Source organism: Aulonocara sp. 'chitande type north' Nkhata Bay, linkage group LG18 (genome assembly GCF_057382095.1).
Source record: "Aulonocara sp. 'chitande type north' Nkhata Bay isolate Kocher_YH1m ecotype deep benthic linkage group LG18, A_spYH_male_GT1.1, whole genome shotgun sequence".
In the NCBI taxonomy this organism is placed as follows: Eukaryota; Metazoa; Chordata; class Actinopteri; order Cichliformes; family Cichlidae; genus Aulonocara; species Aulonocara sp. 'chitande type north' Nkhata Bay.
The window spans coordinates 36,434,523-36,462,396 of record NC_141361.1 but is presented as its reverse complement, the minus strand read 5'-3'; the positions used below and the strand labels follow the sequence as shown (position 1 = coordinate 36,462,396).

The following is a 27,874-nucleotide window of genomic DNA, read 5'->3' as shown; positions in this document are numbered from 1 at the left end:
GTTTTCCTCATGTCAGTGGTAAATCCAGTGCTATTGCTTGACTGTCTAATAATTTCAGAAGGTTTATGTCAAGAAACATCAAGAAACTGATCAATTTCGTCATTGGATGGGTTTACAGAAGTGAATATAAAGTCTTGTAAAAGTCTCTGAAGGTGTTATTTATTCTTTTAGGGTCATATACTGTGTTCCCAGATAAGTCCTTGGTCGTTTTTTCTTTCTTTATTTTCACTTTCTCTGGTTCACTTAAGATCAACCTGATTTATTACCATGTTCAAATATTTGCAAGAAAAGATTTCATATTAAAATTTTCTGTTAATAATTTTATTTAATTCTAGATTTGCTGTATGTATTTTGTTCAGCATTTCCTGTCACAGGCAGGAGACAGACTTCTTCTAAGGATTTGATGATTTCTTCTAATTCCTGAATACATTTGTTTACTCTTTTCTTTTTATCTCATGAGAATGAAATTGTTTTACCTCTCATCACAGCTTTCCCTGCTTCCCAGAGAACAGATGCTGATGTTCCAGGCACATCTTCACCGTCTAAGCCCAAAAATATTCCTGACAACTCTGTCAGGACCTCCTGCCTTTAGCCTCACTAAAACAAAGCTGACACATCCACAGGATTCAAAGAACGAATGAATGAGTGAATGAATCTTTAAATTTGTCTGCTTGATATACTCAGCTAATCATATGCACATCAACCGTTCAAGAGCAGTTATTTCAACTCACGAGGACAATGCCTGGCTTTAGACTGCCACATTCATGTCACTTCTAGTTCCTATGAAGTAATCACAAGGTTAGGGTTCAAATCCCTTACAGACCACAGAAAAAATTCTTTTTCCACTTGACTGTACTCTAAATGATAAATATCGCCATGAATTTGTTACAAATATAACATGGAAACTTAAATTTTATGGAAACTTCTTTTTAGCGTTATTCTAATTTCTTAAAGGATATTTGCCTTTTTCCAAGCCGCCGTTTATGGTCAAATGTAATAACTCATTATGGTTATTTTTCATTGCATTTTCACTGTGTAACAATTGATTGTTTGTATCTTCCTTTAAATGCCAATTTACATAAATATATGTAAGAATGTATTCTTAATGACTTGTAAATTATGAAAAAGTGAGAAAAAGTAAGGCAAACACTAGTTCAACTTCAGCTGATATCTCTTGAAAACAAAATACAGATTTTCCAAAACCTCTATGTTTTATGTTGAACACATTCTGTTGATGGCATCAGTCAGATTTGAAACACTGAAAAAATCAACCAAAATCTGCAGTCTGGCTTTGTGAAGTCGTTGCTGTTTAAGTTGACTAGTTCAAGATTAGTTGCTGACTTTTTAATAACAGCACTGTGAATGCAGAATGGTGGAGTCATTTTGGTATATGTCAGTTTCTGTGCACCTTGCACCTTTGAAATCCTACTGCAGGAATGAACACCTGAATGTAGAAGATCCTATACTACTATAATCATCATCATTAATAAATGTAAACTAAATCTGTTATATTGAAAATATGGTGGTAATTACTAGCAGTCTTCTACTCTGTTGGTGTTCTTTTAAGTACTTTCTAACCACCACACACATTCACACTCTGATGGATCCACTGGGGACAGTATGGCATTCAATTTCCTTAGCCAAAGACATTTTGACATGTGGACTGAAGAAGCTGAAGAGTGAACCACCTACCTTCCAACTGGTGGAACCCACCCGAGCCACAACCGCTCGCTGAGCTTGCTGAAGGTTAGCAAGAGATTGTGGGTTGGGTTAAAACGTGAACTTGAGAGTGAACTTAAACAACTACTTCTTACTAGCTTACAACTGCTTCCTTCTCTCACTTCAACCTGGTTGCGGCAGATGGCCGCCCCTCCCTGAGCCTGGTTCTGTCGGAGGTTTCTTCCTGTTAAAAGTTTAAAAGTTTTTCCTTCCCACTGTCACCAAAGTGCTTGCTCATAGGGGGTCATGTGATTGTTGGGTTTTTCTCTGTGTGTATTATTGTAGGGTCTACCTTACAATATAAAGCCCCTTGAGGTGACTGTTATTGTGGTTTGGGGCTGTATAAATAAAATTGAATTGAATTGAATTACAACTAAGGTATGCTGAAAAGCATACAACAGCATTAGCACGCAACACAGAGAACCTTGAAGCAGATGGACTACAGCAGCTGAAGGCCACAATAGAAGATTGGAGAAAAATTGCAAGAAATGATTTGTTTCAATATCTGCTGCAGCACTCAGAGTGTTGGGTCAGAACTTGGTGTGACCAACATGAAAGCAGAGCTTCCTCATATCAATGGTTCAGGCTGCTGATGGGGTAACACACCATGTCACAAAGACCAAATCATCTTAGACTGTTTACTTGAACATGACAGTGAGTTCACTCCACTCAAATATCCTCCACAGTCACCAGATCTCAATCCAATAGAGCACCTTTGGCATGTGACATCAGAATGTACCAAAACATCTGAGGAATGTTTCCAGCAACTCTTTGAATTCATGCCATAATCAATTAAAGTAGTTCTGAAGTCAAAAGAGAGTCCAACCTAGTACTATCAATATATAACCAATGAATTGACAGGTGAGTGTATACCAGGGGTGGGCAACTCCAGGCCTCGAGGGCCGGTGTCCCTGCAGGTTTTAGATGTGTCCTTGAACCAACACAGCTGATTTAAATGGCTAAATTAGCTCCTGAAGTTCTCCAGAGGCCTGGTAACGAACTAATCATGTGATTCAGGTGTGTTGACCCAAGGTGAGATCTAAAACCTGCAGGACAGCGGCCCTCGGAGCCTGGAATTGCCCACCCCTGGTGTATACAATAATTTAATTGTTTATTAACAGTAATTGTTTATTACAATTTATTTCACTATTAATGTACCATGTATTAACAGTGTTAACAAACAGAACATACTCACATCATCATGTTCATTAAATCCTTTAGTGACCCCTCATGAATGATGCTATCACTCAGAACATTTATTTACTCCTCTGAAGTGAACCATTCAGAGTCAAGCATACTTTTTTAGTTACTAGTATACTAAGTTTAAAGTAGCCTATCAATAGAATGTAGCGCTCACCTTTGTCCTGTCATTGTTTATGTATTAAGCATGTGTGCACTTTAATAACTGCCGGTGTGATAGATTAATAATAGACCTTTTATTTGCTACCTTGCCTGACCCCGCTGCTTTCCACTGCATGAGCAGACTGGATGAACTGTTAGAGCCTGTGTACTGTCCACACTATCAGTAGCATTCTCCACCTGATAGCAGGTGGAGAGATAAAGGCTTGCTTTTACAAGAACAGATCTGAGCCATGCACAGAAGATATAGTCATAGAAGAAAAAATATCCACCACAACTACACGGAGAGGCTAAAGCGGTTATTGTCAGGCTGGTATAATGTTACTTTTTGAACTACAAAGGACAATACAAAATGAGTTTAGTTAGTCAAAAAATAAAGTAAAAAACATAAAATTATATGTTAAAGTATGAAAGAGGACTCCAGCATGTCTGACCCTGTCTGTCCTTTCTGGCTTTCCAGTTTGGAACATTTTCAGCAGCAGGACAGGGCAGAGGAGATCAGGTCAGCAGCTGTTTGTGTTGCCAGTCAGTCTTTAAGGGGGATTAGAGGCGAGATCCCACAGCTGACAGCTTCGATGACTGCCACACAGATAGCCAACCCTTTAATGGATCCGGAAGTGGGAGAGGCAGCACAGCATTACTAGCTTTCTATCACATCAAAGAGAAATTCAGAGTCACACAGTACAGAACAAGCTTGACAGATGTAGGAAGCGAAAGGTTTCAAAGATTCTGGAAAGAAAATTACCTAGAGATGTGTCCAGAGACACCATAACAATGGCCAAAACACTTGTGAATGACTTAGCCAAGTTGGGAAATGTAGTTCCAATGAAAACAATCACTCCAACCTTGCAGAGGGATGGAGTGCGAGGTTGCACTTCACTTGGCTGCTGGTTTAGCTCACTGGGATGAGCGGGTGACCATATGCTGCCTTGCAGAGAGCAGCCGGCCTAGGTTTGGTTCCAACCCGTTGCCCTTTGCAGCATATCTTCCCTTTCTCTCTCCCTCTGTTTTCCTGAGAAGAGGGAGCATAATCTCATCAAGGTGCAAGGAATCGTGAAGAAGAAAGCTATGTGAAGATTTTGAAAGAAAACCCCAAGCAGTCAGCAGGATAACTGGGTCTGGGTCATAATTTTGTCCAACATGCTGACCCATAATGCTCCCTTTGAAGAACTATTTTCATAAGTTAACATTATTAACTGGGAGCTTACTTGAAGACATATAAGAGACAAGTGTCAGTTGACTATTTTTTTATTTATTTTTTTTGCTGGATAACAATTATTATATAATTATTTTAAGTTCAATCAGAAAGATCTGTGGTCACACATCTGTCTGCTTTCCAGGTTTTTGGTGGCTAATTTAAGTTTTACATCACTTTCCCACTCTGTCAAGCTCACTGTGGACATCACTGGTCTAGTCCAATCATCTTTCTCCCTGCGTTCTCAAGGCCAATCAGCCTCCACTCCCCATACTTTAAATCTGTCATTCTGCCTTGCAGATGCCTTCATGCAACCCACCTCCTCCCCATCTCCTCCTTACCTTACAAGTTACTCAGGCTCCATCCAAGCCTCCATCTTCATCTCCACCACCAGCATCTAGACTCCACTGGGTCCTGCTCTAACTCCTATCATTCTGCTGTGTTGGGCCGTCAGAGTTTAACTGCCAAATAGATTAATTGAAATCTGTATATCAATAAATCATGTTCAATTCTGTCTCCTTTTCAGGAGTGACTGTTGGCATCAGAGGGGTACTGAAACTTGTTTCTGCCACTGAACAAAGTTTTTTTTGACATGCATAACTCGAAATTTTGAAGGTATCTCTAAATCCCCCACTGTTCTGTCTGCTCTACAGTTGTACCTACATGATGCCTCCATTACTTTGTGTTGTCGACTCTGTGGTCTGCTACAGCTGAACACAGGATTGTCACACCAGAGGATCGCAGCAATGGCATCCTGGTAAACAGGAGCATGACTCATTGTCACAATGATATCACCAGATTTTGAAAAGCAACTACGAGTATTGAGATTGAAAAGGAAGAATGTGACCATTGACTTACTATGGTCTGACTGGTCTGATCACTGGTGTGTGCCTGCATGTAAATGTAAGTGTAAGTGTGTGTGTGTGTGTGTGTGTGTGTGTGTGTGTGTGTGTGTGTGTGTGTGTGTGTGTCAGTGTCATAGGGACATTTATAGTCATATTTTTTATAGTCATCCTTTGGGGGCACAAACCAAGTTTACTTGGTGATGGCTTGTTTGAGTTCAGGTTATGTTTAGGGTCCATACTGTCCATTACTTGTTACATGAAAGTGACTATGACTATTACACCGGTTGCAGTAAACTGTTATGTCTCAGCTGATCCACAGAGTGGCAGGGTTTTTGTTCACCCCCAATTCAAAAGCATACACTATACATATAAGTTCTAATATATTATATATAAATGTACCTGTCCACTGGTCGATCACATGAGCATGTGGAGGCAGGGAGCTCATAGCACAAGCATGCTCCCATCCTATTATAAGATTGTGCTTTGCATTATTAAATATAATGTGTTTTATTTATCCATTATATTTCTAAACATGAAGAAGTCACAAGCAAAGTGAGACCACACCACAGCACATGTTTAAACAAGGACATAAAAAAAAACATGTATGTATTATTGTAGGGTCTACCTTACAATATAAAGCCCCTTGAGGTGACTGTTGCTGTGCTTTGGCTATATAAATACACTGAACAAAAATATAAATGCAACACCTTTGTTACTGCTCCCATTCCCCATGGGATGGACGTAGAGACCTGCTGTGAGACAAAACTGCACATTCCAGGGTGGCCTTTTGTTGTGGGCAGTCTGAGGTACACCTGTGCACTACTCATGATGTCAGATCAGCATCCTGATGTGGCACACCTGTGAGGTGGGATGGATTATCTCAATATAGCAGATGTGCCCACTACCACACATTTGGACTGATTTGTGACCACTGTTTGGGAGGGATGGTTATATTGTGTATCTGGAATGAATTTTAGGTCTCTACGTCCATCCCATGGGGAATGGGAGCAGTAACAAAGGTGTTGCGTTTATATTTTTGTTCAGTGTAGATGGACCATGACAGTCTCAAAACAACATTTCTCCATATTTAATTTTAGGCTAATGTTGATTGTCCAATAATGCGTATTCAAATACAAATAGCCTTCAACAGATCATTCTGCAGTCAAAACTCCAGTTCTCCAAACTGAATATTAAAAAAGCGTAGCTCTAACAACAAGATAATGGTTCTCATTGACTCTCAATAATCCACATTTTTTTAAGACGCGTGGGGTGGGGGATTCTTTCAAGTAAAAAAAAGCTTTTCCTGTAGATGTCAGCAGCACTACAATAATGAAATCCAAGCACAGAGGGTCTCTGTATTGCTCTTGGGAGTGCTGTTGCGCTACAGACAGCGCTACACTGAATCTTACAAACGCTGTTGTTTGCAATCATGTGGAAATCATCTCACGATGGTGGAGCTGCTCGGGATAGAAGTAACAATGCAGATGAATGGTCAAATAATAAGTTAAAGAAAGATGAACCTGATTTCATCATCATTTCAACTGCTGTAACAAAAGAATTTGCCACATCTCAGATAAAGTATTTTTCAATTATTCACTCATATTTGTTCATGCTGAATATGTACATTATTTGATTTGATTTTATTGATTGATTAGCATTCAAATTCAAATCTCAGTGAAAACAGTGAGAAAAAAAAAACAAAAAACAGTGAAAACAGAACAAAAATCTACCATAAAGAAAGAAAGCATGAGACAAGGCTAATCAAAAGGTATTGGCTGAAGCATTTGCTTATTACGCCAACCCTTTTCACAAAATATCTTTTTGTATGCAGCTCCTGTACACAGGGCTTGAAGAAAATAATAAAACAAAGCAAAAACCAAACAAAACAAACAAACAAACAAACAAACAAAACAAAGAAAAAAAAACTTTCCACCTTAGATAAGTAACTACATCAAAGTAAAGAATCAAGAGGTTGTTGTTTTTTTTTCTCCTTTTTGTTCTTTTCATTCTTGATTTATATATTTTTCTAATACTCTATTTTTAAACATGTTTTTAAACAAGGAAAATGAACTACACCTTTTTAAATCACTGTCATAACTATTTATTCACCCTATACTATAAAGACACATCTCCTGGATGCACTGGTACGCATCTTCAGTGATGTATCCTAGGGTCATCAGGTGTTTCGGGTCTCACAACATCATACACCCTCGCCCAGGCGACCCAGCCGGGGGTGATCAGGCCCCGACTTGCGTACCAGTAGCTACCCACGGATCAGCCCTCTTAATCCACAGCCACCTTGTGGCTTTCTCTGCCGCTTCACTCACAGCCTGGATGGCCCTCTTCTTGGCTGCCCCAGCCACGCCCAGCCGGCCTAGAACTTTGCAGAGTGATCGTCCTGCAAAGCCCCTACAACCCACTTCTATGGGCTCATAGAAAGTCTTCCAGCCCCTTCCCCTGCACTCTTGCACTAGTTCCTGGTACTTTCCTCGTTTCCTTTCATTAGCCTCCTCAATCCGCTCTTCCCAGGGCACTGTGAGTTCCAGCATGATCAGCTGTTTTGAGGCCTCAGAAATAATTATCAAGTCTGGCCGGAGTGATGTTTCTGCAATGTTCTGAGGAAACTTTAGTTGTTTACCCAGGTCAGCCTGTAGCTGCCAATCAGAGGCTGTGTTGAGAAGGCCAGTTGTCAAATGTGGGCGCCCCTGGGGTTTCTCTCCAGCCTTAATAAAAGAGATTGCCTTCCTCGGAGCATGATGATGCTTGCTGATGCTGATTGCTGAGGCAATCTTTTCAGCAACTACTCTGAGCACCTGGTCGTGCCGCCAACGATACCGACCATCGGCCAGGGCCCTTGGGCAGCTGCTAAGGAGGTGTTCTAGGGTCCCTCTTCCAGAGCACAGGGGACAGGCAGGTGTCTCGCTCTTTCCCCACAAATGGAGGTTTGCTGGGCTTGGCAGAGTGTCGTATACTGCCTGCACTAGGAATCGGATCCGGTGGAAGTCTGCCTGCATGATGTTTGCCCAGGTGACCTTGCGCTGCAAGGTGCTCTCCCACCTTGTCCATGCTCCCTGCCGCTTAAGGCCTACAGCTCTGCTTACTCGCTCCTCCTCCACACCTGCTCGGACCTCTTCCTGGAGTAGCTGGTGTCTCTCCTTTCCCTGTGCCCTGCTGACCTGGGCCTTTGGGATGTACCCCAAGCCTGCTCCCCCTGTTGCTAAGACCCCCATTAGTGTTTTCTGCCTTAGGCGTGACTCCGCCACCTCAACTGCCTTCTCAGCCTTCCACTTTCTTCCTGTCCTTACCTCAATGCCTGCTGATGCCACCTTGCAGTCTTTAGAATCTCTGTACTGTAGGGCTTCTCGTGTGCGAGCCACCTTGAACTCTTCTGTGAGACCACTGAAGGGTAACTGCACGCTGTTGCTTGTCCCATACAAGGCAGCGCTGGTGAGACTGCGGGGAAGTCCCAGCCACTTACGAAGAAAGCCACTGATCTTTCTTTCAAGGGATTCCACAGTAGTTATTGGAACTGTATAGACAAGCAAGGGCCACAGGATTCGGGGCAGGATGGAATGCTGGTAGATCCAGGCTTTAAATCTTCCAGGCAAGCCGGACTTATCCACCTTAATAAGCCACGCTCCCAGCTCCTCATTTGCCTTCTGGATAGCAGTAGAGTCTTTCAGGCTGGAGTCAAAGAGTTTCCCCAAGCTCTTAACTGGTTGTTCCGTTATGGATGGAATAATGGTTCCTGAAATTGAGAACCGGAACTTGTCCGTCACCTTGCCCTTCTTCAGTACCATCGATCTTGACTTGGAAGGTTTAAAACTCATCCTTGCCCATGAGATGAGTCTCTCAAGACCTTGCAAGATCCACCTACACCCGGGAACTGATGATGTTGTAATGGTGAGGTCATCCATATAGGCTCTGATAGGGGGCTGACGAACACCTGACCTTGTTAACGGCCCTCTGCACTCCACCTCCGCAGCCTTTACCACCATGTTCATTGCCAGGGCAAAGAGCGTAACTGAGATGGTACAGCCTGTTATTATACCTTTTTGGAGTCGGTGCCAGTCTGAAGTAACTGCCCTAGAAGTGACCCTAAGCCTGAAATTGGCGTAATAGTCCAGGATTAGGTCCTTGATCTTGCTGGGGACGTGGTGGAGGTGCAAAGCATGCTCAACCAGTTTGTGTGGGATCGACCCATACGCATTAGTTAGGTCCAGCCACAATACAGCTAGGTCGCCTCTGTTCTCATGTGCTTCTCTTATAAGGTGTGTAACTACACCAGTGTGCTCTAGGCAACCAGGAACTCCTGGGATTCCCCCCTTCTGAACTGATGGATCAATGTAATTGTTTCTAAGGAGAAACTCGGTCAATCTCCAGGAGACAACGCTAAAAAACACCTTCCCCTCCACGCTCAATAGCGAGATACTCCGAAACTGGTTTATGTTTTTCGAATCCTCCTCTTTGGGAATCCAGACTCCCTCTGCGCACCTCCACTGATCAGCAACTCTCCCTCTCCGCTATATCACCTTTAAGATCTTCCACAGGTGGCGGAGCAGCTCTGGGCAGCGCTTATAGACAAGGTAGGGTACGCCACTGGGACCTGGGGAGGATGCTGAGCGGGCTGCTTTGATGACCTCACACACCTCCTTCAAACTTGGCTCCGTCAACTTGAACTCTACTGATGGTGGGGCAGGGTTGATGAGAGCTTTGTTTGGTCCCAAGTCTTGTTCCCTCAATGGGTCACTCGTGGTCTCATGAAGGAAGTTATTCACCTCCTCTGCTGAGCACTCCAACTGCCCGCTTCGCTTGACCCCAAGCAATTGTTTGGAAAATCGAAAGGGATCAGCAATGAAAGCTGCACGTTTCCTGGCTCTCTCTCTTCCTCGCCTCCTGTGCCATTCTGCTCTACGGAGGGTAATCAGCTTCTTCCGCAAGATGTTATGCAGCTCCTCTAAAGCTTGCTTCTCCTCCGCATCAGCGTTCTTGAACTGCTTCTTAAGGCTCCTAAGCTCCTGGCGTAGTTGATGAATCTTCATGGCCCTGCGGTTCATGGTGTAAGGGGTCTTGTTGCTACACTTCTCGATCAGGCCGAACCTTTCTGAGGCGTAGCTGACTATGATGGTGGTCATTGTTTTAAGCCTGCTGTCGGCACCTCTTTTGGCCACAGCTTGTATGATGTTGGAGACATCCTCATCAAACTTCTGCCACTCGCTCTGGCTGCTGGCTGGGGGCCACTTAATCCGCTGTTGTGGAACTACACTGCTTGGATTGGAAGAGTCCTGTGCATGGAGGGACTGGGCTCTGTGGGGTGCCTCCTGGCCGGGCTCCTCCTGCGTCTCACCAGGTTCAGGACCTGTGCGTTGCACCTCACTCTGCCGCTCCAAACATTTCATTCTAGCCTGATGGACCTTTAGGCCACGCTGGTTCTTGCACAGCTTGCCGCAGATACATGTCTTACTCGTAGTCCTTTCCATTGCATTAGTCGTTAACCTGTTCATTGTAAATAATTCGTATCCTTCCAGTCCCATTTCACTAACTTTCTCATTATCGAGCCATGTTTCTGATATTGCAATTATATTAAACTTTTTTAACTTACTTAAACATTCTGTAATTTTAGAAATTTTTTTATACAGGCTTCTACTATTGAAATGTATGACCGACAATGCATTTGCCATTTTAATATTCACATTGAATTGGTCATCTGTATAGTACTCACAAGTATTATTGGTGTTATTGTAGAAGTGGGTATCTGGGTCAATGCTACTTTCAGGGTCATTCATGTTGTGCTCTGCATAGTTAAACGTTTTGAAGTTCGTTTTCTCAGCGTGTGTGGCAAAATAACCACCTTGACAGTCCTTTTCATAATCAAAGTCTTCCTCTTCAATATCTCCGAATGGAAACCTATAATCTGTGTCCAAACTTGTCATTTATGTGTTTTTGTTGTTGTTGTTTCCATTGTTTTTGAGCCATAAGGCCAGAAACACTTTCCATACCCATTGTTCATTATCCAATCGTCACTTTTCCAATAGATTCCATAGCAGATTCCTGATTATTTATATTGCTCTAAGTCTTTGAGTTCTCTTATCATCACAACTTTCGCTTCTTCGGGATTGCCATTTAGTCTTATCATTACTTTGCAGTTCCTCGTCCATGTCGCTTGTATCTTATTTTGTTTTCTCAGGATGCGTGCCTGTCTTGCAATTTCAGCAGTCTTTTTCGTTAAATGTTCATTTAAATACACACCAGTCCCTTTTAGCTTCTTACCCTGTTTCAGTAACTCAATCTTTGTTTTGCGACTCACAAACCGAAGAATGATTGCTGGCTTTGTTTTACTGTCTTTTCTGGGGAGCGTGTGGCATGCTGCAATATGATGGCTCTGAATACTTATATTCTTCGTTTGAAGGAATTTTATCACTTGCTGTTCAAGCGTTTGCTGCTCCTCTACCGGGGCATCTTCACCGTCTTTACCTCCGCCAGCTGTTACTCTGGCGTAGGTTCGGTGTTGCGTCTCCAGACCACTTATGATTAAATCATCCATTCTTGTGTATTGTTCAAGGTCCTCGATTCGCCGTTCCAAGTCGTCTATTTTCTTGTCCTTGTCCTTTATGAGGTTTTTTAGTTGTTTTATTTCATCCATTAGGTCATGTAGCATACCTTGTTGTTTAGCCACTTTGCTCAGTTCATCAGACATGAAATTAAGCGATTTCCTAATCTCCTCCAACTCCTCTTCAACTCCTGGGTTTGCTTTTTTAGGTGGCATTTTGAAAATGATGAGATTGGTATTTCCTTTTAGCCAAAATATTGAACAGTGCAGAGAGATGCGGCAGTCTGTGTAAAATGATACACCTGTAAATCAGACGGTGTTACAGTGTAACAACACATAACACAGAAACACACACACTAATAGAGACATTAGTTTAGGTAATACAATGAGAGTAAATAAAAATACTGAACATATTTCAGTGGCTGATTGAGTTCTCATCATTTTTTTCATGCTTACAAAAACTATAAAACTATAGTTTTATATATAGTTGAAGCTTTCTATTTTAATTGTTTATCCATTCATCGGAGCTTATCCACTATTCATTGCTTCTAGCAGACTAATCTTAATGATGCATTGGTGTTGTCTTGACATAGGCTGTCCAGCTTCATTGGAGGATTGCACTGGACCATTGGTTCAGTACAGGAGGCAGGACTGACAGTAGGCACCAATCTTGAACAAGGGCTTAAAAAAGAACATGCTGAAAGAGTTACAATGACATAAAAAGACAGAGGGGGAATACTGTGGCCTGTAACGATACTCCTAGAACACAAACACGTTTTGTAACTTACTCAGCACACTAAACATAGTCTTGGTCAGGTATCAAAAAGTGTGATTCAGATCCTTTCATGTCATGGATTTCCTCAACAAAGCCTGCTCATAAGATGCTGGTTACAGTTATGTAATGTATTTCCCAAAATATTGAATTTATCAGAACTAATTTTCTATGAAGTCTACATTGAAGACAAAGCTATTGACTGTAAGTAATTAATGCAACAACACTGAGACTGCTAAGCAGGAAAGATCTAGTGCTGCTTAAAATGAAAGTGAAGTTTACAGAATGGCATACAGTTGATATGTAGTATGAATATAACTGAAAATTAATCTGACTAAAAAGCAAAACAGCTATATATTTAAAAAGTAAACAAAAACAAAGACTTAATAACAACCAATGCAGATGAAATTATAAGAAAAAAATAAGAAAAACTGGACTTATTTAGAGCATGCTAAAACAGCACAACAGTACAACGTAACAACAACAACAACAATAACAATAATAATAATAATAATAATAGTGCCATTTATTGGTAAGATGTAAGAGCCACTAAGAGTTGAAGGATCACTGTGTATAACAGAAATTGTTACAGAGAGAGCTCTGTGGACTTTAAGTGACTGGGTGCTGAGAGGACAGAAGTGCCTTGGTCAATTTGGCTCAATTAAAGAAACTAAATGAAACAGAATGACAGCAGACCGCGGAGAGCAAGAAAGGACAGCAAGTGATTGACAGAGACAGACTTCTACAGCAGCTGAGCCTCAGCTCAGATACAGTACAAAGGTTATAGCTATTAATACACCAGGACACATACAAACACACACATAATGTGACACATTTAATTTAATTGATGTCACTTCTGGTTCATGACGCTGCTCAAGTCAGCATTGCTCAGTTTACTCTCACCCTTTAACTTTGCTTTGCATTAATGTGAATAATCTGAAACCCCATGATATCCATTTTACTGTCAAGGAATCCATGTCAGTGGTTCGACCTTCAGCTACTCCAATATGAGCAATGTGACACGGGTAAGAGCACACTATGTACATATTGGGTGGTTGTGAAGGACAAGAGCACTGAGGGAGAAGCTACTGTTACACTGAAGATAGCAGAAGAGTATTCTGGAGCTACAACTATGGGATGTCTCTGAGTGTCACAGCTGGGTTGACACTGCATTTTTGAAGAATCAGTGCAGGCGTGACCAGTGACAAACGCACAGTCTCACAGTCGCATGGCAGGAAACCAGGAAGGAGAGAACTTCTTCAACAGAAGCTCACTCAGCTCTGAACTAAAGCTGTGAATGGAGAACAGCAAACTTCCCTGACTCAGTAGAAGTGCCTGCTGGACTGAAGAATTTTAGGGCTGGATTTCATGGGTTGTCAAACGCCAGTTGTCAATTCATTCATACATACCCCTGGAAGTAAATACTAACGTCACAGCAGCTAACATTAGTGGACTTTTATCACACCCCTAAGCAACAGTGGATTTCTGGAGGATCAATCATCATTAATAATCATGCTCCAATGGATCTAATCTTTGAAAACTGCAGTTTGTTTCCCTAAATTCAGTGACTTTATTGTGCATTTGCATTTGTCTGGTCATTGCTACTATCTCCTGGACTACATAAGATGGTGAATTCTTCTTGTTTCTTCTTGAATTCTTCTGCAAATGTAATGTGTGGTTAGCGTTACATGCATTCTGTAGAGGATTACAGATTCATCACATGAAACAGTGAACACTGTTGGGTCTGAGGTGGATAATCTGCACAAACACAGCGAGCAGCAGGTGGCTTTTGTATATTGTTTGAAATTCAGTCAGCATTTTGGTCCAAATGTTCCTCAGCACAGTCCTTGTAGTCCTGACAGACCTGGCAGCCAGGTTTATGGGTACCACCTTGTTCCGGCGGCACTTCCACCTGTTGTTGTCAGCACTGGTGATGTTCGGTCCCATGCTGAGTCTTTGGGTGTCTCACCACAGCATCTTTGCCAAGAAGAATCACTTCCTCTACAGGTGAGACTGCTTCCTGTTACACTTCCTGTCAACTTTGTTCTGTCCTGATATTTAATATTTCATATTCAGTCGATATAATTTCTTCTTCCATCACGTCCTGTCTCCACTGCTCTCATCTCTGTTCTCCTTCTTCCAGGATGTTCTTGCACTCTGGTTGGGGTTGGACCTGCATCTTTGTTGGCTCTTTTGTTTTCCTCCTCTCCTTTTCCGTCCGTCGTTCCCTGTCTCTCTCCATCCGCCACCTCTCACGGCTTGCGGTGGCCGGTGGACTATGGCTTGGTTTTTGCAAACTCTTGGACCTCCTGGAGAATGCCACAGGAAGCTGCTATGAACCTTTAGAAGCTGGAACAGTGGTCACAAATGGCCAGACTCTGCTGGTGCTGCGAGAGGGGGAGAGCAAGTCTGAGTGTCTGAAAGCTGGAATGCTGTGGAGGGGATATGAGGTTTCTGAAGACATTTTCCTTCTCTGCCTTTGCTGCCTGCTGCTGGTAGAGGAAACAGCTGTGTTTGGACCTTATTTGAGCCTTGGGGGAATCTCAGATGCCCCACTGAGAATCCTCTTTCTGTTCTGTGTTCTTCTGCTCTGGCTCTGGATCTTCTTGTTGCTCTGTCTCTTAGCTTACTTTCCTCAGTTCCCCACCCAGCTGCTGGGGGGTGCTCTTGGCTGTCTCAGCTGGAGAGGACTATATCAGGGCTGGTACCGCCTGGGGCCCAGCTGGTACTGCCCCGGGAGGCCTGGTTTGGGACTACTTAACATAAAGGCTGTCGGTAATGACGTGGAGGATGCACAACTGAAACAACCAAATCACGATCACTGCAATTAACTTAAAAAACAAACAAACAAACATTTGAGAACTAACTGTAAAATAAATTGAATTCCAAACAAACAGATGTACAGTGTGGGTTATCAGACCTCTTAATTCTTTCATGTCAAATATGTTTATTTACCTTTTCTGTTACATACAACCGATGATTCACATCTGCTCTTCCTTTGAAAGCTAGAATTGTGTGACAGCCAAATCAACCCAGCACTGGAAAGACAAATGGAGAACACAGAAGCAGATTTACAGAGACATTAATTTGGTCGAGTTTGCTCACTTTCTGTTTTGTCCAGATTTTTTGCTGTGGACTTCAAGGCAATGAAGAAGTGCCAAAAGCTACAGTCCTGTCACTTGTAGCCAGAGGTGGCAAAATATAGACATTCTGTTCTAAAGCAGAAGTGCAGTTCTTTATCATAGCGAGACTATCTCTGCACTCTGTTACATATTCCATATGTACGGGGTATGACCCCCATTGGCCGTGGCGTTACACCCCGTACATATGGAATATGTAATGAAGTGGAGAGATAGTCTCTCACTCAGAGATGTTACAATGTAACCGTACAATAGTTGCATTAAAAAAAATACTCCAGTAAAAGTTGAAGAGTAGTGATTAAACTTCTTTACTCAAGTACAAGAGAAAAAGAAAGTGAAAAGCAGCTCCTTGAAGGACAATTCTACTAACCATTTTTATGCATAGATAACTGGACCTGCCGCTATATTAATATAATATTAAAATGATATTAGTACATGAGAATACACATATTAGTCAAATCTAAATTCTAATGAATGCACCCAGCTTGAATCTGTTGTTTAGGACACAATAAGTAAAATATTTTTTTCTTTTAAAGAATGTTAAGTGAGATTTGGCAAGTGGGGGAACACTAAGATCTGTTGTACTGGCTCAACGTGGGGAAAATGCTAACACTCACAATAATTTCGAATGTAAGCTTGAGCATTAGTAGACAAATTGTGATCAGCTTAGCTGCTGCTCTTTGTGGATTTAAACGGCTGACTTCAACATGTGTTTCACAGCCATCTCGGTGGAGTTTCATTTCTTACACTAACAGTATACTGGATGTTGCCTTTATACTAGACAGGTGGATGAATTCATTCAGTGAATGAATCTAAGCATCATCAGCTTAAATGCAAATCCATCATCTACACTACATGTAACCTAACACTGACAACTACAGCCACTGAGTATCAGGCTAACACAGTGTTTTACTGTAAATTCACCAGATTGATGCAAGCTAACCTGTTTATCCTGCACATAACTACCCTGAATGTTCATGAAACATTTGATGAACACATAATTAGTGCATGGTACAGTAGTACCATTTGCTCCAGTTCTTCTTGTTCTTGTCCCCACGCTTTGTCAGATGCTGACCAAGTCTGTAGGGGCTACTTTGGGGTTTAAAGTTAAAAAACCAGGCTGTGAGACCACGCGTGGAAATATCATAAACAAACATAAAGTACCTGCAAAGCTGTGTGCCATGGGTCCTTGATGTCATATATACTGTTTTGTATATTTTGTTTTTCAGGACATTTCACAGTATAAAAAATAAATATTTTATCAAAATACATCATATACTGATAAAATATGGGATTCAAAATGATAAAATCACAGATAACCTTTGAATATTATTTTGTGTGCAGTTTGTTACAGAATGTGTCGCTAGACAAAGCTCCAGCTGACATTTTTTTTTTCGGGGAGATAAAAGAAAGAGCGTTAACTTCACTCAGAGATGGAGAAAGATGTAAGAAAAGAAAGGACAGGAGAGGAAGACGAGAGGTTATGTTTAAGGGTAAGAACTGCTCAGTGAAACATGGTAAATTCCAGTCTGTGTTTTTGGTGATGTTTGTCGAGCTGATAGAAATGTTGTTGAAAAATTATGTTGTGTAGAAATGTTACACTCTTTGTGCTCATTTCTCTTTAGCGCAAGCTAGATCCTGACTACAATATCACTGGTGTCGCCCACTTTTATACTTTTATACTTTAATAATCGCTATAAATGATACAGTTGAACCTAAAGTAAGGAGCCTGTTTTGAAGACGTAAGGAGTAGGTAGTATAGATATTTGTGTTAAAATGTAGGGAGTAAAAGTGTAAAGAATTTAAAAAAAAATGAATACTCAAATGAAGTACAGATACCTGAAAATTCTACTTAAGTAGAGGAACAAAGTATTTGTAGGCTACTTGTTTGTTATTTTTAACAAGTAGAATAGTATAAACATGAACAGTAGCAGTAAATCAGACCAGATGACCAAGCAAACTTTAAACCAAGCCATTTTTACAGGGAATGTTTTTCACTGGAAGAAAGTCTAGTCTCACTAACATCTGGCTGTTAGTGAGAGTTCATAGTTCATAGTTCCGAATTCCATGACTTTATTTCTCCTGCTGACAGTTTTTTTTTTATCTTGTGCTCATTTAATAGATATAACTTCTATTTGATTTTAACTTGTGCTAATGCATGATCACTTTATCTAAAATATATTTAATAGTCTTTGATGGGAGTGAAAAAGGGAAAGAACTGTCAAAATAACTTGACTTGGTGTGAAGGCTTAAATACAACATTCAGACTGTTGGAGGTCAAAACAAGCTTACGTGAGGCAATTTAAAGTCAAAGCTCAGTATAACCAAAGCCAAAGGAATCAGGCAGGTGAACAAAAAACGATGGCACAAAGCATCGTCTGGAATAGGGTTACGGGGCTCCGTAGGCCTTGGGAGAGAGCTCCGGGGAAAGAATCTGGTGATCAGGCCTTGGCCCTTAGGGTGTAACCGGTTTCTGCTTCACTCTGCTCTAACAGGCCAGCCCAAATAAACTGCTCCACTCTGCATAGGGGTGCAGGGTGGATAAAGAAATCACAATTTTTATTCAGAGTGCCAGTAGATTTTCTTTGTGTACAGGCTGTAATCACCTGCTCTGGTGTTTACTGCTCTTTGTAGGTTTATGTATATGTATCTGTTTAAAATTATACTAAGGCTTAGGATTCACCCCTATTCATTGTTAGAGGTGTGTAAAATTCTTACACTTGCTCGCTGATAATTTCGCAATTAGCCCTTCAAAAATGGTTAATACTGGGTCAAAAAAACAAGACAGAAGAGAGAGATTAAGGCGATTGAGGCCTCCAACTGTGGATCCAAAACAAATGGCAACCTCGGGAGCCAACTCTTATATTCCTCTAGTTAAGTTTCCTTGTACAGAGGGTACATTTCTTTTCTACTTTTTTCTAACTGGCCCACCTTGTGTGACTCACAGGTGTCCTGACATATGTAAGATTTATTTATATTATGCTTTTCAAGAACAAAATGCACCTATACAGTTCATGGATGTAGCAACCCAGCAAACTACTATTTATTGATGACTTATCACACCACCCTCTAGTCCAAATACGGTTACCAACACTACTGTAGCCATATTGGTAACATTATGACTTAAAGTGAGTAATATCGATGTTTCTTCGCCCATCTTCTGTATACAATAAATAGTTTAAGAAGACAACTGAATGTTTTCTTAACTTATAACAGCATTTTTATTATTGCTGTATATTTTAATACTTTCCTTCCAGTATTGGCTGTAAAGACAAACTCAAGAGACATTTTTCCACCTTAATTCATTTTATTGATAAAACATCTCCAGAAAGAAAATATATACAAAACTTCAGCCATCAAAGAGCAGTTGATGGCTGCCTCGAAGTCTGACATCAAATCAGCCGTTAAAGTCCTCACACAGTTTTCACAGCACTCGAACATGTTGGGAGTTTGTCTCGTTCATCTAGCACATAGAAAGATTGTGAGCTTCTTGTTTGAAAAACAGATAACGTTTCCAATTGATGTGTTTTTCTGTAGGGTGTAAACTCAGTTTTCAACTCTTCCTAAATGAGTTCAATAATCTATCAGAATTTTTTCTAAAAGACAGGAATTCCTTCATTTAAAAAAAAAAAAAGAAAAAGATGAGAAGGATCGATGCTGTGTATGTACAAAGCAATTCTAATGATCATCCTGGACTCACAGGAAGTACATGACAAAAGACAATAAAGGCATGGTTTTCATTTTTGTTTGCAGATGTCAATCTCAACGTTGCTGAATGTGCATCTGCTGGTCATTCCATCACCAAATAACTACAGTTGGTTCCTCAGTGGCATAATTCAGTGGTGGTGGATGACACTCAAGTCTGCAGTACTACAGCTTCTGAGCGCTGGTCAGCTGCAGCACCTCAGATGGTATAAACTACAGAGCACTGAATAATGACTGACCTGCTGTTTGTTGCTAACATGCTAACTGTTACAGCCAAGTCTGTGAATATTTTAGGTGTTTAAAGAGGAACGTGTTTGTATTATCAGTCTTAGTGAGAACTGACACAGGAAATGAAAGCTGGCCACTAGAAGGTGTCAGTGTGTTGTTAAGATTTTGGGGATAAAAAACCAAAAACGTTTTTTAAAAATGAAAAATTTCAGGGGGGGTGGGGGACATTATCAAGAGAATGAGGGGATGGGGGAGTCAACAGAGTCCAGAGCCTCCCAGTGACAATTCATCATGGCATCGTAGAGCTCCTCACTGCGCTGCATGAAATCTTTGTTCCACAGGTCGACGTCACACTCGGGAATGGGCTCTAGAAAAAAGAAACCACAATGCAAATCCCCACTCTGTGAGTGTCTCCGACATTTCTCTGGATAGATTTTTTCCCTAATGTTATGTGACTCAGCCTTACCTTCTGCATTATCCTCATCTATGTCTTCAGCCTCCACATGGCTCTGCTGCAGAATGACATCAGGGATTAGAACTACTTTCTCAAACATGGAAATAAATCTGAAAACTGCCTGGATGTGATAATACATGGCACTAATTAACACAATATAAACACGGACAATGTGTCAGCTGTGCTATGTGTACTGGGTGTATACAGTGAACATGTTTCAGTGAACATTTTCACTTGGCAGTGACAACAGTTTGCAGTCAGTTAACTCAGCAGTGTCACTTGTCCTGTCTACACTGAAGCTGCTTTGTTCAATTGGCCCATTCTGGGTAAAGAGAGCTGGTGTTTGGATGAATTACTTGTGAGCATTCTATATAACATGATAAATGATGTAAATGAGAATCTTAAACTTTTGGAAGGAAGCTGATTGTTCTTTAGCAAAGGTTAGCAGTTTCTCACGCTAAAAGTCATTTTGCTAAGCTTTGCTAACTTCCTGAAATGTCAGGGTTCCTTTAAGCACTGGTGTGAAAGTGTTCCCCTTACCTCTACGGCTCCTGACATGTCTGTGGACATTGGTGGCATCCCCATGGGAGGTGGTGGCATCATGTGACCTGGTGGTGGGTATCCATAGGCTCCGTAACCGTAGTTGTAGCCACTGTTGTAGCCGCTGCCATAGCCGCTGTTGTAGCCGGTACTGTTGTAGCCACCATACTGGTCGTAGCCCCCCCACTGAGAATAGTAACCCTGGCTTCCACCACTATGGCTGCCATAGTAACCAGACTGAGTCTGGTTGTAGTTGCTCTGGTAATTCTGGCCCTGGCCCCCGTGGTAGCTGCTCATCTTCTGGCTGTAAAACAACAAAAAGAACAATTTTTGGTTTGTTTGAAGGTTATCTGATGAAAGATCTTCATGAATGAACATGTCTCAGAGGAGCCTGGATGGATTTAAAGGTGTAGACATATGCTGAAACAGTAAACTGGACTATACTTTTGTTACAGACAAATCAAATATAAATCAGTCATATGGTAATGGTAGAAAGTACACCTAAGTAAGCTTTTGGATATCTATATAATAAACCTAACCGGGTCCTTAGCAGGTGTTAAAGTTTAGGTAAACACTGCATCAAACCAGTAACACATGGCATACTGCATCATGTCAGTTAGCAAAAACAGAGCCAAAATACTGGTGGTGGTCAGAGGGCCCGGTGGCGCCAGTGTCCGGCAGCCTCACCTCTGTCAGTACGTCCCAGGGCAGCTGTGGCTACAATGTAGCTGCCATCGCCAGTGTGTGAATGTGTCTGTGAATGGGTGGATGACTGAATGTAGTGTGAAGCGCTTTGGGGTCCTTAGGGACTAGAAAAGCGCTATACAAATACAGGCCATTTACCAAAATGCAGGTCTGGACTTTGACTGGTCCCCTCCTGGGAAGATGTCTTGAATATTTTAAACTTGTGAATAATCTTTGTCACTGGAGAATGACTGACTTCAGAATGTTTTGAAGTGGCCTTCTAACCTTTCCCAGACTGATGCGCAACAATAACTGCTTCCCTAAGACCTTCTTAGCTTTGTGTTAAAACACACATGAACTCTCCAGACCAGCAAACTGCCAAAACATCTGCTTTTACAGAGGTGGTCACACTTAACTACATCTATTTGATTATTATCATAGTTCTTTGTAAATTATGAGAGTATAATATATTGTTGGTCATCTCAGGTTGCATTTACTCATTTTAAGACTTGCTATTATGTTATTATGTCCTAAATCTTGAAATTGAAAGAGGGTCTACTTTCATTTTACATGACTGTATTTTTCCAGTCAGGCTGACTTTGAGGCAGATTGAATTTTAAAGTGTGAATTTTAGTTCAGTCTTTTGGTTACTAAAAGACTATCAAATAAGACCTGATAATAATAAAAACCCCAGGTTTCTCTTTCTCTTGTCCTGCTAGCCCTCAGTGAAGCCTTCACCAGCACTGACCCTGTGCTACAATCATCCTAGGCTCTGGTCACTCACCTCTTTTCCCTCTCTATGGTTATAAAGCACTCTGCATTTAACAATTGGTCATTATTAAACTCTGACTCTCTTATTCAGAGTGTTTTTTATCCCACCTCCCACTGCTTTTCTCTGTCCTCTCAGTCTAACCGACTGTAGTAGATGGCCCTCCCTGAGCTTGGTTCTGCCAGAGTTCTCCTTCCTCCTTCCTGTTAAAAAGGTTTTTTTTCCTTTCCATCATCAAGTGCTTGCTCATAGGCCATCACATGAATGTTGGGGTGTTCCTCTCCATTATTGTAGAATCTTTGCCTACCAATATACAATCACTTGTGGTGAGTTTTGTTGTGGTTTGGCGCCAAGTAAATAAAACTGAGTTCAGGTGAATCCAAATTCCTCTGTCCTATTTTCTTTGGCACTTTCTCTATTCTATTCTCTCTTATCCTTGTCTGGGTCTTACCTCTTTGCAACAGCAATACTGAGCCTGAGTGGCTTTCCTCCCAGCATTGTACCCTGGCACTCCTCGATCGCCTTCTTCTGCTCGCTCTCCTCTCCAAACTTGACAAAGCCATAGCCTCTGCAAGTCAGAGAACAGTTACGCCTCCTTTGCACCGCCAACGCACACTCCATACTTGGCATTTAATAGCCACTTATAATGAGAAACAGAATATAATGGGTATTATTATGGTAGAACTGAAACTTGTTGTTTTACTTTTAACATGAGGTAGCATCACTTGAATTGTGAGTTGCTCTTGCTTAGCCTATATGGGGAAAACAATAGTTTTAGCATTAAGACGGCAAGAAAACATTTCTTCAGCCTTTTTTTTTTTCGAAAATAGATGAAGATGCACTGATGGTCAACGTCCATAGCACTGCTATCCAAATCATTATTATAGCACAGAAAACAGAAAAAAAAAATTACAGTATACTCTTACAACATTCATACAAGAAGGCAATACATCATACTATAGGAAGAAATACAAAATTCACAGTCAAACAGAATAATACTGCTGCCGCTGTCACGTGCACCTCAATGAGCTGACGTACCTTGAGTATCCATACTGGTCGGTGACTACTTTGGCTCCTTTGCATGAAGGGTACTTCTTAAAAACTTGATGCAGCTGGAAGTCATCTATCTCAGAAGCCAAGTCGCCCACGAAAACTGAGAACTCTGGCCTGAGAGAAGCAAGATCAAATATTCTTACTCAGTATGATAGACTGATATACTGATATGTTGACTGCTTTAGCCCACATGCCACTTAATAAGGACTGTTATGCAAGTTATCCTTCGTATTTAAACAGGAAGTGTATTGGAAGCTGGATAATTTACGGAACAACTTTGTTCAGTTTTAGATCATAAAATTGTAATTGCCCATTTCCTGACCCCCTCCCATGATGCATGTCACCCTCAGCTTTCACTGTTTATACAATGAGGGCCAGAAGTTTATGGACAACATTTCTTTGGTCACGTTGCTTCTACACATCACCACAGTGGATTTTAAATTAAGCAATCAAAATGTGATTGACGTGGAGGCTTTCAGCTTTAATTCGAGGTGTTCAAGTGAAGTGTTGTGTTAATCGCTTATGAATTACAACCATTTTACTATATACCTATAGTATCAATTTTAAAATCCTAGATGACTTCCTTCTTGAGTTATTGCATTCACCAGATTTTTTGACCTCAAGGTCAAGGTCAGAGGGCTTAATTTGAAACTCCTACGGTGCTTCGTTCTCAGGGTGGGTGGCCCATGTTGCCCGCCCACCCACCTGGCAAGGTGATGGCAACACCCCAGCAGCCTTTTATGGCTGAGGGTAAAACAAAATAAATCAATAGAAAACTGTTATTGTCCAAAAATGTATGGACCTGTATGCCACTGCTGCATGTCATTAACTTCTATCTTCTCTCTGTTCTCATTTATTTTTTGCCCCGATTGCCGTCCGTTGTTTTCGTTCCTCTTTTCTGTGCCGTCTCTTCCTCCAGCTAGGCAAGTTAGCTGGAGGAACTAAATTCTACAGAAAACTGCCTCCAAAAGTTTGGCGTTATGTAGCAAACAAAGACTGAATGGAAGTAAAGCCTTACCCTGCTTCTGGCCGTTTCCCATAGGTGGCATAGTTTAGCTTAAACTTCCGGGGCTGCACAAAGGAAGAGAAAGAACACACACTAAGCTAGGCAGACACACCAAAGACATGTAGTATAGCACTGATATTGCTGGAAATAAAAAGTGGAGTTACTATGGTTGTTATTTGGGTTTACATACCTCCACCACCCAGACCAGCCTTTAGCCCATTCCTCAGTTAGTTCCTACCAGAGACTCTATTCACCAGCTTCAAACAAAGTACATTCATGTACAAGCCTCTTAGCCACCTTCAGCAGCAGATACAGCCCAGTGAACAGGGGAGCCCAGTAGCTTGGCCAGCCCACGGGGCCAAAAGCATTTCAAACCAAGGAGCAAGCAGCTAAAGCTCACAACTTCCCAAACCACTTGGAACTGAAATTTGAAAGATGGGATGCCTTTTTTTGTCTTGCATCACCAGACTTAACTGGACCAGCCGTCTCTGCAGTTAGTATGAGACAGCTGCACTTAACATGATGTTTAACTAGTTTTGCTTCTTGATAAAACTGGTTTAAACTGACAGGGAAATCCTCACAGTGACAGCACTAAGAGCAACAAAAATCTGGTGTGTTCACAGAGACAATAACAACAGGATGTTAAACTGACTCCTAAGCACCTAACACTGTGTTTCTGTCCTAACAAAGCAGGACCAAGACTAGTTGAGCTCCACTATCCACAGATCAACAGTTAAGTACTGTTTGATAATTCTACTGAAAAAGGAAGGCGGTATTACATGTCAACAATATTTTTGTATTTATGATGAAATAATAATGATGAATAATATATGTGAGTAAATATCAACTGCACTACAGAACTGACCGGGTTTGATCCAGGAACCAGTTTCCCGTTGAGTCTCTGGACACACCGCTCCACACTCGCTTCATCTGCCAGCTCCACAAAACAGTATCCTGCTGAACCGCTGCACAAGAGAACAGAACCGGTAGCTACTTTTAGTGTTGAACGAGAAAGAGGCGGGAAAAACGCAGACAGATCAGGCATAACATTATGACCACTAACATATGAAGTGAATAGCACTCATTATCTTTTCATCATGGCACCTGTTGGTGGGTGATATATTAGGGAGCCACTGAACATTTTGTCCTCAAAGTTGATGTGTTACAAGCAGGAGAAATGGGCAACGCTTAGAAATTGAGAGAGTGGAGTAATGCTTTGTGCGATATTCTTCGGGGAAACTTTGGGTCCTGCCATCCATGTGAATGTCTCTTTGACACTTGCCGCCTATCTAATGAGTGCTGCAGACCGTGTGCAACCTTTCATGGTAACTCTTTTTCCTGATGGCTGTGTGGCTATTTCAGGAGGATAATGCGCCCTGATAACAGGAACACAGCAATGAATTTGAGGTGTTCACTTGGCTCCCAAATTCCCCAGATGTCAATCCAATCAAGCATCTGTGGGATGTGCTGGACAAACAAGTCTAAGTTCTGCAAGTTGTGAGGTGTGGCCTCCATCATTTAAAGGATCTGTTGGTAACATCTTGGTGCAGATACCACAGCAGAACTTCAGTGGTCTAGCGGAGTTAATACATATACATTTAGGCTGATGCATATATCCTACCCTGTTATCCTGTGAGTGATGATCTTGACCCCAAATGGAGACTCTCCCATAGCACTAAAGGCCTGTTTGATGAAGTTCTCATCCATATATGGGTCGAGCTACACACAAATACAAAGAAACATCATATGCACCACATTAGGTTCTGTGCAATATAATACAATGCATGTTTATGATTTACTGTATGTTATTACGCAGTAATACAGTACAATGCAACAAAGCATGGCTCTTTGTTCTAAGGCTACGTTCACACTTTAGGTGAAAGCGCATCAAATGCGACTTTTTTGACCCTATGCGACCCACATCCGATCATGGTATGACAGTGTGAACGGCACAAATCCAATATTATCAAATCCGATCTGGGTCACTCTCGTATGTGGTACTGAATCCGATACATATCTGATGTTTTAGAAAGCGACTGCTGTTTGAACGGTCATGTCGCATTAAATCCATCTTTTACGTCACTGACACAAGACAGACGCCAATTATCAGCGCCAGAGAAGACATGTGAACGCTTCCTGCCCATCCAGTGTAGAGGTCAGTGAAACTGTTGGGAAGACAACGTGAACATTTTATTTGTATAATCTGCAGATTCTGATAGAAATCTGCAACTATCCTTTGAAGCACCGCTCTTCTCTAAAACAGCGATAAGGATCATTATTAGGCCAAATGTAAATAACAAAATAACTTTATAACTTAAAGCAAAATTGGGAAACGTAAAGCCGGAAACAAGTCTTTACATTAAGGGCCATCAGTCAAACAATACTGTTTGCTCTGGGTCTAAACAGAGCGCGTTGTGTGTGACGTCTTCTTTTGCGCACGCGGGCCGCTTTGAGGGTTAACACTAGAGCGCGTTTGCTGTCACATTTTATTTGTAGTGTGAACAAGCAGACAAAAAAAATCAGATTTGATCAAAAAATCGGAATTGAGCATCAAGACCTGCAGTGTGAACGTAGCCTAACTGATACTTGTTTCTACTACAGAAGCTACTACAGAATATTTAGTAAAAATAACCAAACGCACACAAATTAAACCTCATTTTAGCATTCCTATGTAATTAAGCGGTTTCGAAATCACATGAGAAAATGCACAACTAACATGACTGACAAAAAGCGACACATTTGGGATTTTGATGTCGCCCAAACCCACAGCAAAAGTCACAACGCACAACCAATAAAACTGATTAAACTTCCTATAATTTATAATCTTGATAATCTCTTTCTGCTATTTGCACTTTTTTTTTTACTGTAAATTTCCAAGTTAATTTGTAAATTTTTGTAGTAACCTGTAAATTGTAAATACTGTAAAACCTTTTTCTGTCATTTAATGGTCGGGCATTGCACAGCTACAAGCATTTCACCCCCATGTCATACTGTGTGTGTGTGTGTGTGTGTGTGTGTGTGTGTGTGTGTGTGTGTGTGTGTGTGTGTGTGTGTGTGTGAGACAAATAAAATTTGAATTTGATCGATCATCTGTGTGTCTTTAGCACAGGCACAGCGCGCCTCCAGACCGAGGTTGTTTTTTTGTTTGGTTTTTTTTTTCAAACTAAAAAAAAAAAAATTGTCCTTTCGCTTAACCCTATACCAACTTTGAGTTTAGAGAATAATTTTGTGTGTGGCACTTTTTACGGCTTAATCTGTTAATCTTTGTTGGCGTTATATTTAAACTTTAATGATTAGCTCGCATCACTTGCTAAAGCTCGCCACAATACGAGGAGGAGCCTGGCCACAGACAATAACATTAGAGTTGTTTGATGACTTATCGTCGTTAATCGTTAATATGTGGTATTATTGAATTATGTTACACCAAATCTTTTCAAACTGTGTACACTGGAAGACAGTTTAGTCCAACATTTTACAAGTAGTAGGTTACCCTAACTCAACCTAGCTAGCAGTCGCCACACATAGCTAAGCTAAGATCACACACAGAAACATGGATTTCAAACATACATCACCCATCCAGAGACTCGTCTGTCTGTTGAACATCATGGATGCGAGATAAGATGGTAAGAGTATATATTCGTGGTACAAAAAGCAAATGTTTTGTTTAAAGTTATCTACACGGTCACACTGGACACGTCCATTCGTTGTTCCACTTCCGCCTTAGCCAGCAGACGTGTGCTCCGGTCTTTTCAAATTAAAAGTCTCACTCGAAACTATTGTAGCTGGCGTAGACCATAGGTCGAAATAGTCAGAATTGGGAAATAAGTCAAATTAATAATCACACAAATACATGTG

At 41.2% G+C, this 27,874-nt stretch overlaps 2 protein-coding genes, 1 long non-coding RNA gene and 1 pseudogene across 4 annotated transcripts; 1 reads left to right on the top strand and 3 right to left on the bottom strand.

Annotated features, from left to right (window-relative positions):
• Positions 1 to 3,224: 3,224 nt before the first annotated feature.
• Positions 3,225 to 4,814, bottom strand: LOC147309111 (uncharacterized). The gene is made up of 3 exons (XR_015125939.1): positions 4,615 to 4,814; positions 3,824 to 4,090; positions 3,225 to 3,726 (listed from the first exon to the last, which is right to left on the bottom strand). It is a non-coding gene; the product is annotated as an uncharacterized LOC147309111 (long non-coding RNA).
• A 1,796-nt stretch (positions 4,815 to 6,610) lies between these two features.
• On the bottom strand, positions 6,611 to 10,253 carry LOC147309110 (uncharacterized; annotated as a pseudogene).
• A 3,252-nt stretch (positions 10,254 to 13,505) lies between these two features.
• Positions 13,506 to 16,674, top strand: LOC147309109 (fat storage-inducing transmembrane protein 1-like). The gene is made up of 2 exons (XM_086270703.1): positions 13,506 to 14,447; positions 14,584 to 16,674. Exons 1-2 carry the CDS (start codon positions 14,269 to 14,271, stop codon positions 15,269 to 15,271), a joined length of 867 nt encoding a protein of 288 aa, XP_086126829.1. The 5' UTR covers positions 13,506 to 14,268; the 3' UTR covers positions 15,272 to 16,674.
• Positions 16,675 to 18,867: 2,193 nt separating this feature from the next.
• LOC147309108 (tRNA selenocysteine 1-associated protein 1-like) lies at positions 18,868 to 27,769 on the bottom strand. 2 transcript variants are annotated; one of them, XM_086270702.1, is made up of 9 exons: positions 27,587 to 27,769; positions 25,641 to 25,738; positions 24,885 to 24,984; positions 24,032 to 24,084; positions 22,999 to 23,127; positions 22,412 to 22,528; positions 20,508 to 20,811; positions 19,980 to 20,022; positions 18,868 to 19,880 (listed from the first exon to the last, which is right to left on the bottom strand). In XM_086270702.1, the coding sequence occupies exons 1-9, from the start codon at positions 27,623 to 27,625 to the stop codon at positions 19,744 to 19,746; spliced, it is 1,020 nt and encodes a 339-aa protein (XP_086126828.1). In that variant the 5' UTR covers positions 27,626 to 27,769; the 3' UTR covers positions 18,868 to 19,743. The 2 variants fall into 2 exon arrangements, with proteins under 2 accessions (XP_086126828.1, XP_086126827.1); XM_086270701.1 differs by having other exon boundaries at positions 19,980 to 20,025; positions 27,587 to 27,768.
• Positions 27,770 to 27,874: the final 105 nt, after the last annotated feature.